The following is a 14,227-nucleotide window of genomic DNA, read 5'->3' as shown; positions in this document are numbered from 1 at the left end:
TATACAAAACTGTATTTGTATGCTTCACTATTGTGATAAATTTCTCAACGTCATTTGAGAATAAGAGCTAATATTGCCTGCGTCTTTTAGCAGCACATATAAGGATTAGTTTCACATAATTACATTCAGAAGTCACATTTAATTCATTTATGTTTTGTGTTTCATCAAGAATTTTTTGTTAAAGTTAAGTTAAGTTTGTTAAAGTAAAAGAAAACAATTTATAGTACCTTTGTAATTTGCCGTTTTTTGTCACACAATTTTACTATTATCGGTGTGCCTTGTAATTGGCGTTTTTATATGTAATTAGTATAATTTATCTTATCAACAGCTGTAAGGTACCTTTTATGAATAAAATAAAAAAATAAAATAAAAATAATATATAAGACACTATCTACAATACAATAAAACTTACATTCATTCCGTCTGTCCTATCTACAAGTGTTCACAACTTCACATATAAGACACTTAATACAATATCACTGATGGGTAAAGGGGAATTATGGAAAATACTGTTATAATGTACCAAAAAATCATCTCAATTCCGTTGTGCTAAACAATATAACCTTATTTTCAATTTTGAACCTTATACATATAACCTTAGGGTTCGATTCACATAAATAACAGTACTTCCCTATGTCCACTTTAAACCAACACACATAGGAGATTACAGTTCCTTCAACACTTATTTTGTCACACACATAGAGTTTAAATAAATTATGCACACACAAATAGCGCCTCGCTTGAACGACTTCATCCATCTTGTTTTTCTTAGTTTGTACCATGCCGATACCCGTAGTGTATTCAGCAGACCAGATCATAGGACCTGGGACTTTCAGACCAGATCCTTGGACCTAAAAACTTTAAGATCATGTCTTCGGACTTAGGACATTATATCAAGATTTTGAACCTAGCCCTTTGTCACCATATTTTCATAACTAAGTCATACAAGCAACATCTTCGGTTCTAGGCCATTCAGAACAGTATTTTGGATCTCGGACTCACAGACAATATCTTCGAACTTAGGACATTCAGACGAGATCTTCGGCCCTAGCACATTCAAAACAAGTCTTCTGACCAGATCTTCAATTCTAGAACATTCAGGTCTTCGGACCTAGGTGTTTACACCAGGTCATCCATCAGCTGCTCCAAGTAGTGCCTCTCGCGCTCGGCGAGGCAAAAGTAACATCAGTCGAGCGCCCCGATACACTCGGGCTCCTCCACCACGCAGTCCTTTGGGAAGTAGCCGGAGCGGTTGTCGCCCTGCGAAGTAAGGGGTGGGGTCAATTTTGTTCACCATTTTATTGTTCTATAGACATTAAAAGTTATAACAACTAAAGTGTTATTCAATGATAAAAATAGATTTATTATGGTTTTTAATTTATAAATACTTTAAATTTTGAAAAATTTTCATCCATTATGAACTGAAATCATGAGAAAATGTAATAGATTTTTTTATAGTTTTACTAAGAAATAGTTAAATTAATACAACAAGAATTTTTCGAATTATGTTTGTTTTACTTTATACATCACACTGATGCTTCCTAAATATCTCCAGCCATAAAATTCATATTATAAAATAGCTCCCTAGCGTCATGAAAGAAAGAGAAACACCCATAATATACACACCGGCACAATTAGCGGAACAAAAAAAAAAGTGAGACTATGAGATAATAACGCATATATTTGACGAAAATGTAATTAGATACAAAATAACAACTTGATTAACATCTTTTAACAACGACTTTGAAAAGTCTTCGTTATTTTTTATTGAAAAATTAAGAAATTTGAAATAAGTGAAATTTTTAGATGATTATGAACCATCACAAAAAAATAAAAAAAGTAAGCATTAAATGATTTGACAATAAAATTAAAGCAAAATTAATAACGTGTGTTTCCCCCTCTTGCTCTGATTACGGTTTCCATTCGTCTGGGCTTGCTACAGATTATGTTATCGATGATTTCTTGAGGCAACCGCTCCCACTTCTCAAGTAATTCGTTTCCAAGTTCATTCAGATTGTTGGAGGGTGGCATTCTGGATTTAACCCTTCTTTTTAGCAAGTCCCAGACATGCTTTATCGGATTCATATCGGGGGAATTTGCTGGCCACTGCATCACCGGTATACCTACGTGGCTCAGATATGCCTGTACCGATTGTGCACTATGAGCACGAGCATTATCTTGCATTAGAATAAAGTAGTCACCAATAAATGGGGCAAATGGTACAACATGTTCTTCTTAAATGTCTCTGATGTATCTATCTGCTGTCATGGTCCCTCCTGTGACTATCAATAACTCCGTGTGAGCTCTCAAACATATCCCTCCCCAAACCATTATCGAGCCGCCACCATAAGCCACTGTGTGTTCAAAATTAGACTATATTTGGCGTTCTCCTCTGTGTCTCCATATTCGCTGTCTCCCATTGATCTGTTTTAAAAGAAGTCTGCACTCATCAGTAAAGAGAACCTGCTGTCATTCGTTCAAATCCCAGACGATGTTCTCGCGTATCGGTTTCTGTTCCGCTAATTGTGCCGGTGTGTGTATTAGTAAGGATTAAACACAATATAAAATATACAACCTTACCACCAAAATGCCTCGCGTACAGCGTCCACTAAATTTTACATAAAAAAAATCAGCCAAAATAAATGTTAGTGCAATGTTAGTTAGCCTTTACTTACAGTGTATAAGTATTTTAATCTATAATCAAGTTATAAGACGTTTTATAGGTTGTCTTGGAAACCATCTACTGTTCGGGACATGCGAGGTATTGCGTTCCCGTTAATGGAGTGCTCCAATTAATGGAGCAGCGCGTCGAAACACCGTCCGGGTCCATCTTACAAAAACTTTATAGTACTTTTTTTAGAGGTTACAAAAACTTAAATAGAACAAGAATAATAAAGGTCGTAAGCCATTTCATCGATTACCCTCATTTATTGTCCCATCTATGGTTTAACGCTAATATATATTTATTAATATGCCTTTTAGTTAGACGATGGTTTAAATACGTTTTCGACCCGGTTTAGAGTTTGTTTGTGTTTTGTCATAACATCGAGTGTTACGATTTATTGTCTGATAAATTTTTGATCTGTATTTGACAGCTAGTTAGTCATGTGACTAATGTATGTACATTCATTATCTAAGTAGTGTTAGTTTTAATTGGTAAAACCCCAAAACCACACTCAACCTGCATTCCGTATGTATCTCATGCACCTTCCCCCTTAAAGAACAACCGTTAATACCCCCACAAGCTCATCCAGCACCACGCCAGCTACTACCACCTTGTCCAGTATCCTGCCCTTCCACCAGCCGCGGTTGTCGCCCTCCTTGCTGAGCACGAGCACCTTCGCCCCGGGGCGGAGCGCCAGCTGGCTGCCCTCCAGCGGACGGAAGTCGTGGATCACGGAGGCCACCACGCGCCGGAATGGCCAGCGGAGGCTCGAGTTTAATCTGGAATAGGAATAAACATTTTGTAAAGTAAAAAAATTAAATCAGAAAAAACTAAAATAACATATTTAAACTCAATATTGTATTGTCACTGATGCAAGAATTCAATTCGTGAAAAATTAATTGTATTGTCAATAAAAGTTCAAAGTTTAAATTAAATCTATCCGTTTAAAGTTAGGCAACATCGACTACCGACTGGTTACACCCAAACGTAGAAGCTAATAAAAGCGTGAAAAAGTATTAAATGAACTAAATATTCGATATTTTAAAGTAATAAAAAAAATTATATACCATCTCTCGTCATACAATTTTCTATTCCTTTACAAAACAATACTTCCAAATTTGTATTTTTATTGTTTTCTACATGGTATTAGCAGCTCCATATAATTCTTACCCCACGAAGTTCTCAGCGAGGCTGACCCGCTCGTAGTACGTGACGAGCTCCACGACGCTGCGGAAGAACCGCGACTCCGACAGGTAGTAGTGCGGCACCGACTCGATCGGCTTGCGGCACACACGCATGTGCTTCACTGTGTTGTCCGTCCTATAGGTAAAACGGTTAATTATTATACAACACTAGCTTTCCGCCTGCGGCTTCGCCCGCCTTTTCAAAGAAAATCCCGCATACTTCCCGTTCCCGTGGGATTTCCTGGATAAAACCTAGTCTATATTACTCGTGGATAATATAGCTTTCGAATGGTGAAAGAATTTTTAAAATTGGTCTAGTAGTTTATGAGCCTATTCATTACAATCAAACAAACGAAGTTTTCCTCTTTATTATATTAGTGTAGATAATAATATCGTTCAACGGTATGTTGTTTATCTTTGCTTCTAGATTGAATTATATGTAAGAAGGTTTGAAAAAATTGATTTTATAATGTATAAAATCATTTAAAGGTTGAAATGATTTAAATGTTTTTTTTAAATCTACTTGTTTTTTTATGTTTTTTGATGAATGTCTGAATTTACATTATGTAGATTTTTAATTTTGTATTTGTTTCTGTGTGTGTATATGCTAGTTTGGTGTAAGATGACTATTATGTTCAATCCTGCTCGGCGCACGGGCAGCAGGAGAGTGCCGCCTGCCCGTGCGCGTGTTACAGTGTGCAGTGTCCTGTCCGATTAGGGCCCTTCTGGCCTCCTCCACTCAAACGACAGCTCAAGCCGAGGTTCGTGGTCCCCGTTAAGGGGGGACGCCCTTGTGCATGTCGCTACCAGGGTGAACCTTCAGTTCACCCCCGCATCCGCGTTAAAATGTAGTAGCCCTTCTGGCTAACATTGAGAAACACCATACAAAAAAAAAACAGTGTGCAGTGTGTACAGTACGATTCACGAAAGATGACCACAAATGGCAGCCGTCTGCGCACGTACACTCATGAAGAAAAGACTTTTTGGTTTTGCATAACCAGCGTTTACAACATTACACAAATTATTTACCCAAAATTAAAATATTATGTTGTCTCAAGTCTTTTCTTCATGAGTGTACGTACGCAGACGGCCGGGAATTTGTGGTCATCTTTCGTGAGTGGTACTATACGCACTTGAGCGAGAGCGCGTAGTGCGTGTCGGTGGGCGCGTGCGGGGCGGCGCGCGGCCGCACGCGCAGCAGGAACGTGCCGTCCACTCGCCGCTCCAGCCGCGCTGTCGCCGTCTCGCGCCCCATCTCGCCGACGTACCTGTTCAAACAGTTGCATTATTCAAATAGTTCGACATATTAGTCTTTAAAAAAACTTGTTCTAATGCGAACTGCTGCAATTTCAGATATTACAAGAGATTTAAATACATCAAATCAAATATTTGCAATCAAACATGTAACACAAGAAAGAAGTTACATAATATAATAACATTTTGAATAATGTCTCCTATGCTAGGATACATGCAGTAGAGGTACTCACCACATGTAGTAGTGCAGCGAGTGGTCGGGCAGCTGGGTGTGCGGCGGCAGGGGCGGGGCCACGGACAGGCCGCCGCCGCAGCGCCCCGACAGCGCGATGCAGTAGAGGTACTCACCACATGTAGTAGTGCAGCGAGTGGTCGGGCAGCTGGGTGTGCGGCGGCAGGGGCGGGGCCACGGACAGGCCGCCGCCGCAGCGCCCCGACAGCGCGATGCAGTAGAGGTACTCACCACATGTAGTAGTGCAGCGAGTGGTCGGGCAGCTGGGTGTGCGGCGGCAGGGGCGGGGCCACGGACAGGCCGCCGCCGCAGCGCCCCGACAGCGCGATGCAGTAGAGGTACTCACCACATGTAGTAGTGCAGCGAGTGGTCGGGCAGCTGGGTGTGCGGCGGCAGGGGCGGGGCCACGGACAGGCCGCCGCCGCAGCGCCCCGACAGCGCGATGCAGTAGAGGTACTCACCACATGTAGTAGTGCAGCGAGTGGTCGGGCAGCTGGGTGTGCGGCGGCAGGGGCGGGGCCACGGACAGGCCGCCCCCGCAGCGCCCCGACAGCGCGATGCAGTAGAGGTACTCACCACATGTAGTAGTGCAGCGAGTGGTCGGGCAGCTGGGTGTGCGGCGGCAGGGGCGGGGCCACGGACAGGCCGCCGCCGCAGCGCCCCGACAGCGCGATGCAGTAGAGGTACTCACCACATGTAGTAGTGCAGCGAGTGGTCGGGCAGCTGGGTGTGCGGCGGCAGGGGCGGGGCCACGGACAGGCCGCCGCCGCAGCGCCCCGACAGCGCGATGCAGTAGAGGTACTCACCACATGTAGTAGTGCAGCGAGTGGTCGGGCAGCTGGGTGTGCGGCGGCAGGGGCGGGGCCACGGACAGGCCGCCGCCGCAGCGCCCCGACAGCGCGATGCAGTAGAGGTACTCACCACATGTAGTAGTGCAGCGAGTGGTCGGGCAGCTGGGTGTGCGGCGGCAGGGGCGGGGCCACGGACAGGCCGCCGCCGCAGCGCCCCGACAGCGCGATGCAGTAGAGGTACTCACCACATGTAGTAGTGCAGCGAGTGGTCGGGCAGCTGGGTGTGCGGCGGCAGGGGCGGGGCCACGGACAGGCCGCCGCCGCAGCGCCCCGACAGCGCGATGCAGTCCTTGTGCGCGCACGCGTTGCACACCGAGCACAGGTAGCCCTGCAATTGTTGCCAACGTTTGTACAATTTGTAGATGAGTTATTTTTGTGAGGTTTGTTTTTTTATACGTTGTTTTTTTAATAATAGAACATGTTGTGTGGTGGAATTTTAGAACTTTTTATACGAAAGCATGTATAACTGTTATGTTCTTATACAAATAAAATGGTTCTTTTTTTTATTACTCGCCCAGATGGACAACAAACAAGACGTAGATATGCACACTCATTTAGGGATTACACCGCAAATCTTTCTTAGTAAATAGTTTTTAAGCCTGTTACGAAGCGATTGAAATCTAATACGGTTTCAAAATATAAAATGGCAAGAAAAAGAGGTGATGAAAATTTTGTACATTTACGCACTTGGAATATTCTGCCTTTGAGGAATTTCGAACAGTGATGGCATGTAGCTGGCTTCTCGAATGTATGTAGAACAAACTTGTGATTCGTATTCCGGCATCCAGCTGGTTCCAAATTGTCTCTGAAATATGTAATTTTTTTATTTGTTTTATTATGAAATGACCACGTCTTGTATAAAAAGACGTTTTGGTTGCATAAAAATAAAGGTTACTTTTCACAAAAATACTAATAATATAACCCAAATATTGACAGGTCTTTCTGTCGTTATAATATGTTGAATATTTCTGCGAGGGGACGGAGACACACATCTCGCCTCGGACAATATTTCACCCCCAAGAGCAATGTGACGTCTGGTTGTGGAATATATCTGTCGTGGCGATATTGTAGATTTGCTAACTTCATTAAATGGACCATTTCATGAAATGGTCGCATTTCATGTTATTGTTGAATGTCTATTGGCCACATCATAATGTGGTTTGAACATATTATCTATATATATAAAACTCAAAGGTGACTGATATAGTGATCTATCAACGCACAGCCCAAACCACTGGACGTATCGGGCTGAAATTTGGCATGCAGGTAGATGTCATAACGTAGGCGTCCCCTAAGAAGGGATTTCCCGAAATTCTGGCGGGAACGGGGAAAAACGGGGATGCACGTACAAAGTCGTGGGCGGAGGCTAGTCAATGATAATTGTTTCTCGATATGGGCAACTAAACGCGCGGTTTTTCATCTGGGTCAGTCGTAGGGCACACTCACATGGCATCCTGGATGGTCTTGAGCCACTTGCGGCGGCACTCGTCGGTGCGCGCGTACAGCGTGAACGTGGCCTCCTTGGTGCGGCGCACGAGGTAGAAGTGCGCCGCCCAGCGCGAGTCCGTGCGCAGCGCGCGCCGCCCGCCGCCCTCCTCCACGCGGTACTCCGCCAGCCGGATGCCCACGCGGTACGAGTACTGGTTGTCCTGCGCGCCCAGCGAAACATTACGTGATGACGTCATATATACTCACTAGTGGTCCGCCCCGGCTTCGCCCGTGGTACCTACATGTTTAAACTATCCTATCTCTCAAGTTGGATCGAACTGCACATGGTGTGCGAATTTTATTATAATCGGTTAAGTGGTTTAGGAGTCCATTGAGGACAAACATTGTGACACGAGATTTATATATATTAAGATATAGACGTAATAATACACATAGACGTAATAAACATAATGTGATGACGTCATATATAGGACTAGCTGCGCTCCGCGGTTTTGCCCGCGTGGCTCCGATCCTGTTGGTCTTAGCGTGATGATATATAGCCTTCCTCGATTAATGGGCTAAATGACACCGAAAGAATTTTTCAAATCGGACCAGTAGTTCCTGAGATTATCGCGTTCGGACAAACAAACTCTTCAGATTATTAATATTATATAGTATAGATGTGCCTTTGCCAAATTTTGGCCAGAAACAAAAAAAAGAGCGTGTGTGACAAGAGCAAGTGTCAGAAGTGAAACTTCCTTCGGCAAGATTCAAAGATGTCTAAATCTTACTTCATGAAGGTCGCATATTGCCATAATGCGACCTTGGTCTTTTACTCTCAACGCGCCTAAAGAAGTTTCACTTGAAAAAGTTTTGAACATCTCTTTTACTATTAAATGTCATTTTCGTCAATTCAAGCCAAGAAGCTTATATCTAATACACTGGAGATTGCACTATGACCATTGACTTGTCACAAGAAAATATAACCTTGAATGACGTCAGTGTTGTTTTTTGTCTCTTTCTGTGGGTGACCACACTGGTTTGTATATTCAGGATTTTTCGAAATAGAAAAAACTAAAAATCATGGTCTATAAATAATAACGACATATATTTTTAACAGTATTAATTATATTATAATATTACTGGCCATACTTTATAGGTACATACAATTTTAATTGGTATAGAATGATAGTTTTAAATAACTCTTGGCTACAAAGCCTGGATATGAACCGATATATAGCATTAACATCCTTTGTAAATAGAGGAAAGTTGTGTTTTGCATCAGATGCTGTTTACCAAGTTGTAAGCTACTCAGATCTTCTTTTTAAACGCGTTGCTTCGACGGGTCAATTTCAAGCCAAAATCATCAAAGAAAAACTGTTTATAATAAACGCCTTGCACAAATTTCAGCTAACTTTACAAAGTTTATTTTTCAAAAGGTATTTTTTTCTGTGTCGTAATCCTCAGTAATTTTACCCTTGATGGGCACATATATTTCTTTTTATTTTACTTTTTGGAAAGCTGAAATACCTAAAACAAAAAATATGAGGTAAGTTAAAAAAGTATAAATTTCAATGTAAAAACGAACAATCTTATAACTGCATGTGAGTGCAATACCGATGTCGAGTGTTGTTTCATTACTAGTAAAAATCTTGAAAATGGTGTTCTAAATTTCATCATAATATTGTTATTACAATATAATATTCTCTTCACTATCCATAAAAACTCGTCATCATGGTTACCTTACTTGTTAATTTTGTTTATTGAAAACTTGTTGAAAAATGATAAAGTATTAGGAAAATAACAAATTTAACATGACTGCTTTCTAAAATGATGCAAAATTTTACAATTTTTGCCATTGAAATGATTCTAAACAGGTAAATGCAGGAGTATTGAGGAATATTGTAAATAACGTAAATATACACTTGCCTGTGAAATTCTATGCCAGAATTTGGTGTCCAAACACTTCTGCAATTTTTCACAATGCAATACATTATTTATATTCGGAAAATATTTATTAAATACGCAACAATATTAACTTAAATATTCGAAGCGACGCAATTTTTTTGACACTTATGCCATATTGTCAAAGTGAGAGTTGCTACAATTTTATTATGGTAACTACCCATAATCAGGGAGTATCGCTTTTTAATAATTGGTCCAGATACTTATTTTATTTAGCATAAATAATAATTGTCTCATCCAACAATGCTTCTGAATGACGTTGTTGACAATTTATCAACAAACTCATGTACAAAAACTAACCTTTTGCACAGAATATTACGGCATACATAGTAGTCTTGGGAAAACTTCGTATTAACAGTGGCAATACCAAGTTAGGTGTGAAAGTGATAAAACACAACAATTTTCTTGTTACACGTCAAATGTTCATACCGAAATCTCCAGTGTATAAGATATAAGCTTCTTGATTCAAGCCAACAAACTTTTAAAATATATTTTAAAATTGAATAAAAACTCCCATTTCGTGTATCGCTTTGAGTTTAATTCCTTCCAACAAACGTTAAGATGCCACAATACACAATGAGCAATTTAAGTACACATTACTTTCTTTAGCACAGGTTTATATTAATTACAACACAAATTTTGGTATTAGATGTGATCAATACTCAGACGCTAAGATGACACAATGACAATGCATATTACAATTCGCGTGAACAAAAATATAAAATAAAGTGACGGTAGGTCGTAAACATACAGCCCACCAAGGACAAATTTTCACAATTTTCCTTAATACAACTAACCATACAAAACGTAAATAATAACGAACATCTTAGCGAATTTAACATCAAAACCAAAAATACAAAATAAAATATTACCACATACATAACTAGTAAGAGATAACTAATACGAACATGTTATGAGGCTTAAGACAGACAACAGAAAAAAAAATCAACATTAGTTAGTAACTGGCAAAAAACACAATTTAGAAACAAGACGTTTAATTACATTGTTTTTTACATTTTAAACTGACAACTCGCGTAATTCCGTCCAATCCGGGATGTTTTTCAACTATAATACCATATAACCATCTTCCAGGTGGAAGATCATCCTCTACTACTAACACTAAATCTCCAATTTTAGGTTCAGGAAAAATATTATTCCATTTATAACGATGGTAAAACTGAGTCAAATATTCATTTGACCAACGACGCCAAAAATCTTGTGTCATTTTTTGAGTCATTTGCCACCGTCTGAGATTTGTGATATTAGATGTTTCGTAATTGACATCAGGGGGTAAAACCAGAGATTCTCCCACCAAAAAGTGCCCTGGTGTCAGTGGGATTGGATTGTCTGGATTCTCAGTTATTTTAGAAATAGGCCGAGAATTCAGACAACATTCTATTTGACAAAGTAATGTTGTCATTTCTTCAAATGTCAAAGTTGAATTCCCAACAATGCGCCTTAAATGATGTTTTGTCGATTTTACCCCTGCCTCCCATAGTCCTCCAAAATTTGGGGAATGGGGAGGGATAAAATGCCATTCAGTCCCATTTGTAGCCAGTTGATCTGCAATTTCCTTCATTATACTGGACCTCTCATGAGCATATAAAGATTTGAGTTCTCGTGCTGCACCCACAAAATTTGTACCATTATCGCTACATACTTCAGCGCAGTGACCACGGCGTGCTATAAAACGCTTAAACGCTGCTAGAAATCCCTGAGCTGTAAGGTCACTTACTGCTTCGAGATGGATAGCGCGTGTGGCCATACAAATGAATAAGCAAATATATCCCTTGAATGACCGATTACCTTTGCCTTTAGAGGTTCTTATATTAATAGGTCCTGCATAATCTACTCCACTCCTCAAGAAAGGTCGACAAGCAGTAGATCTTTCAACCGGTAGTTGTCCCATCAACTGGTGTCTTATGCGAGCGGCATATCGTACACAACGAACACATTTTCGAACACACAGCCGTATTAAATCCTTCGCACCTATTATCCAGTATTTAGATTGCAAATAATTTTGCATCAATTGGGGACCGCCGTGAAATGTTCTCTCATGAGCATCCGCAATAATCAAAGTTGTAAACTGTGATTTACGAGGAAGAATGATAGGATGTTTTCTCTCATCACTAAGGATTGCCTGCTGCAGTCTGCCACCTACTCGTAGGATACCGTCTTCGTCAACTATTGGATTGAGTGAGGTAAGTTTACTTTTTTTATTTATTTCTTTTTTATTTCTTAAATCTGCAAGCTCTTCACCGAAATGTTTTTCTTGGCATCTTTTAACGCATATTTTTAAACTTTCTCTTATTTCAAAACTTGTTATCCAATCCTTCTGATTCTCTACTTCCTTTTTTCTCATTCTTTTAATTAGTCTTTTACAGAGTGCAGTAACGCGGAGCAGTCTTCTCAAAGATGAAAAGCGTGAGTATATTTCTTCTTCAGGATCTGCTTCATCACTGTGAGTATTAATTAAACAAATTTTCATTTTTCTTTCTTCTAGATCTGTATCTTCTATTTGACCTCTTGTAAAATTTATATCCTTTTCTTGCAGCCACTTTGGCCCTTCCTTCCAGAGTTGAATATCCCATTGCGTACTGCCACGCGATGCACAATCTGCAGGATTATCCTTGGTAGATACGTGTTGCCATTGCTGCGGTTCCAACGAAGTAATAATCTCCGACACTCGGTTGGCGACAAAGGTTTTCCAACGACTAGGTTGTCCTTGAAGCCAAGCGAGCACAATTTGTGAGTCAGTCCACGCATGAATAGAAGATTTCTCCATACCCATGACTTGAGACACTTCAAGTAGCAGTCTTGTGAGTAGTACAGCTCCACAAAGTTCCAATCTCGGAATCGAAACTTGTTTAATGGGGGCTACCTTTGTTTTGGAAGCAATTAATGCAACATTAATTTCCCCAATGGAGTTAACCACTCGCAAGTACACAACTGCCGCAAATGCAACATTTGAAGCATCGCAGAAGCCATGCAATTCGCGAACTTTATCATCATTATTGATGTTGATCCAGCGTGGGATACTAAATTTGGTAAGTGTATCTAATTCACTTCTATACTTGAGCCAGTCCTTCAGTAATTGTGGAGGAAGTTCATCATCCCACTCAATTCCCGAGAGCCATAATTTCTGTATAAAAACTTTGGCTGAAATTATTACTGGCGCAAGCCAACCAACAGGATCAAATAATCGAGAAATTTCTGAAATAACTTTTCTTTTTGTTACAGGAGGAGAGAGCTGTGGAATCTTTACTACGTATTCAAATTCATCGGTTCTTCTGTTCCAGGTAAGTCCTAAAATTTTCATGATTTCATCTATTTTTAGTTTCAGGTTTTCTGCTTGATCTTCAACATCTTCGTTAATTTCTTTAAGTATTTCTTCGCTATTACTGCTCCATTTTTGCAAGACAAATCCACCTCCTTGTAGAAGTTGTGTTATTTCCTTATAAATTTGCTTACCTTCTTCCACAGAAAAACAACCCGACATAAAATCGTCCATGTAAAATTCACGAAGTACCCTTTCAGCAGCCAGCGGATACTTCACCCCATCGTCGTGTGCAACTTGCTGTAATGATTTCACAGCGAGATAAGGTGCTGAAGCCGTACCAAAGGTAACTCGTAAGAGGCGCAGATGCTGCAATCTTTGATCTGGATCTTCACGCCACACAAAACGTTGAAAATTTGTATGTAATTCAGATATTTTCATCTGTCTGTACATTTTTATAATGTCAGCGACAAGACAAATTGGATATTGACGCCAACGCATTATAATGTGACGTAAGTCAGGTTGTAGTGATGGGCCTACCATAAGTTCGTCATTCAATGTGATGCCATTGGTTCCTGGACAAGAAGCGTTGAAGACAACTCGGACTTTAGTAGTATCCTTATCCTCTCGGATCACTGCATGGTGAGGTAAGTATACAGCATCAGCCAAATCTTCTTCATGTGATGGCACAGTTTCCACGTGACCTAACCTTTTATATTCTTCTATGACCGCAGCATACTCAGCCTTAAGTTTAGGATTTTTTAATAATCTATTCTCAAGCCGATTAAATTGTTTTATTGCAATAGCCTTTGAATTACCATATTTGCAATTTGGATCATCGGTTCGAAATGGTAAATGTACTATATAGCGTCCTGAACTATCTCTCCTAGTAGTTGATGAGTATATATTCTCACATTTAATTTCTTCCTCCGTAAGAAGTGATTTATCAGAGGAAAATTGATCCGATTCAAGCTCCCAAAACTTCTTCATAAGTTCGTATTCATCATTTTGATGAATATGATTACACCAGATAGTGCTGGAGCTCGATCTGGATTGAATTGGACCCGATAGAATCCAACCCAGCTGTGTATTTTGCGCGATTAATGCACTGGGTGAATTCTTGATCAGACCTTCAAGCAAAATCTGACCATAAACATCTGCTCCAAGGAGCATGTCAATTTTGTTTGGTGTTGCAAAGAAAGGATCTGCTAAAACTAATTTAGATACTTCAGGACTAAGATTAACAACAGCATTCCTTTCCGGAAGTACTGAGGTGAGCTTATTGAGCACAAAAGCTTGGACGCAAATTTTAAAGTTGCAATGGCGTGATTCAATCTCAATTTCTACCCTCGCTTTAGAGGCAACAGAACT

General features: G+C 40.3%; 1 protein-coding gene across 1 annotated transcript in view; it reads right to left on the bottom strand.

The window, feature by feature from the left end:
• Positions 1 to 380: 380 nt before the first annotated feature.
• Positions 381 to 14,227, bottom strand: part of LOC123703002 (protein vav) — a 28,236-nt gene continuing 14,389 nt past the window's right edge. Inside the window, exons 10-16 of the mRNA XM_045650871.1 lie at positions 7,633 to 7,835; positions 6,874 to 6,991; positions 6,372 to 6,514; positions 4,983 to 5,117; positions 3,836 to 3,985; positions 3,276 to 3,444; positions 381 to 1,260 (exon numbers count right to left, since the gene is read on the bottom strand). Coding sequence (XP_045506827.1) covers positions 1,186 to 1,260; positions 3,276 to 3,444; positions 3,836 to 3,985; positions 4,983 to 5,117; positions 6,372 to 6,514; positions 6,874 to 6,991; positions 7,633 to 7,835 — 993 coding nt within the window. The 3' untranslated portion in view covers positions 381 to 1,185. The remainder of the gene's footprint in view (positions 1,261 to 3,275; positions 3,445 to 3,835; positions 3,986 to 4,982; positions 5,118 to 6,371; positions 6,515 to 6,873; positions 6,992 to 7,632; positions 7,836 to 14,227) is intronic.

The sequence above is a fragment of the Colias croceus genome, chromosome 2 (genome assembly GCF_905220415.1).
Source record: "Colias croceus chromosome 2, ilColCroc2.1".
In the NCBI taxonomy this organism is placed as follows: Eukaryota; Metazoa; Arthropoda; class Insecta; order Lepidoptera; family Pieridae; genus Colias; species Colias croceus.
The sequence above is the reverse complement of the archived record's forward strand: the minus strand, read 5'-3'. Positions and strand labels throughout refer to the sequence as shown.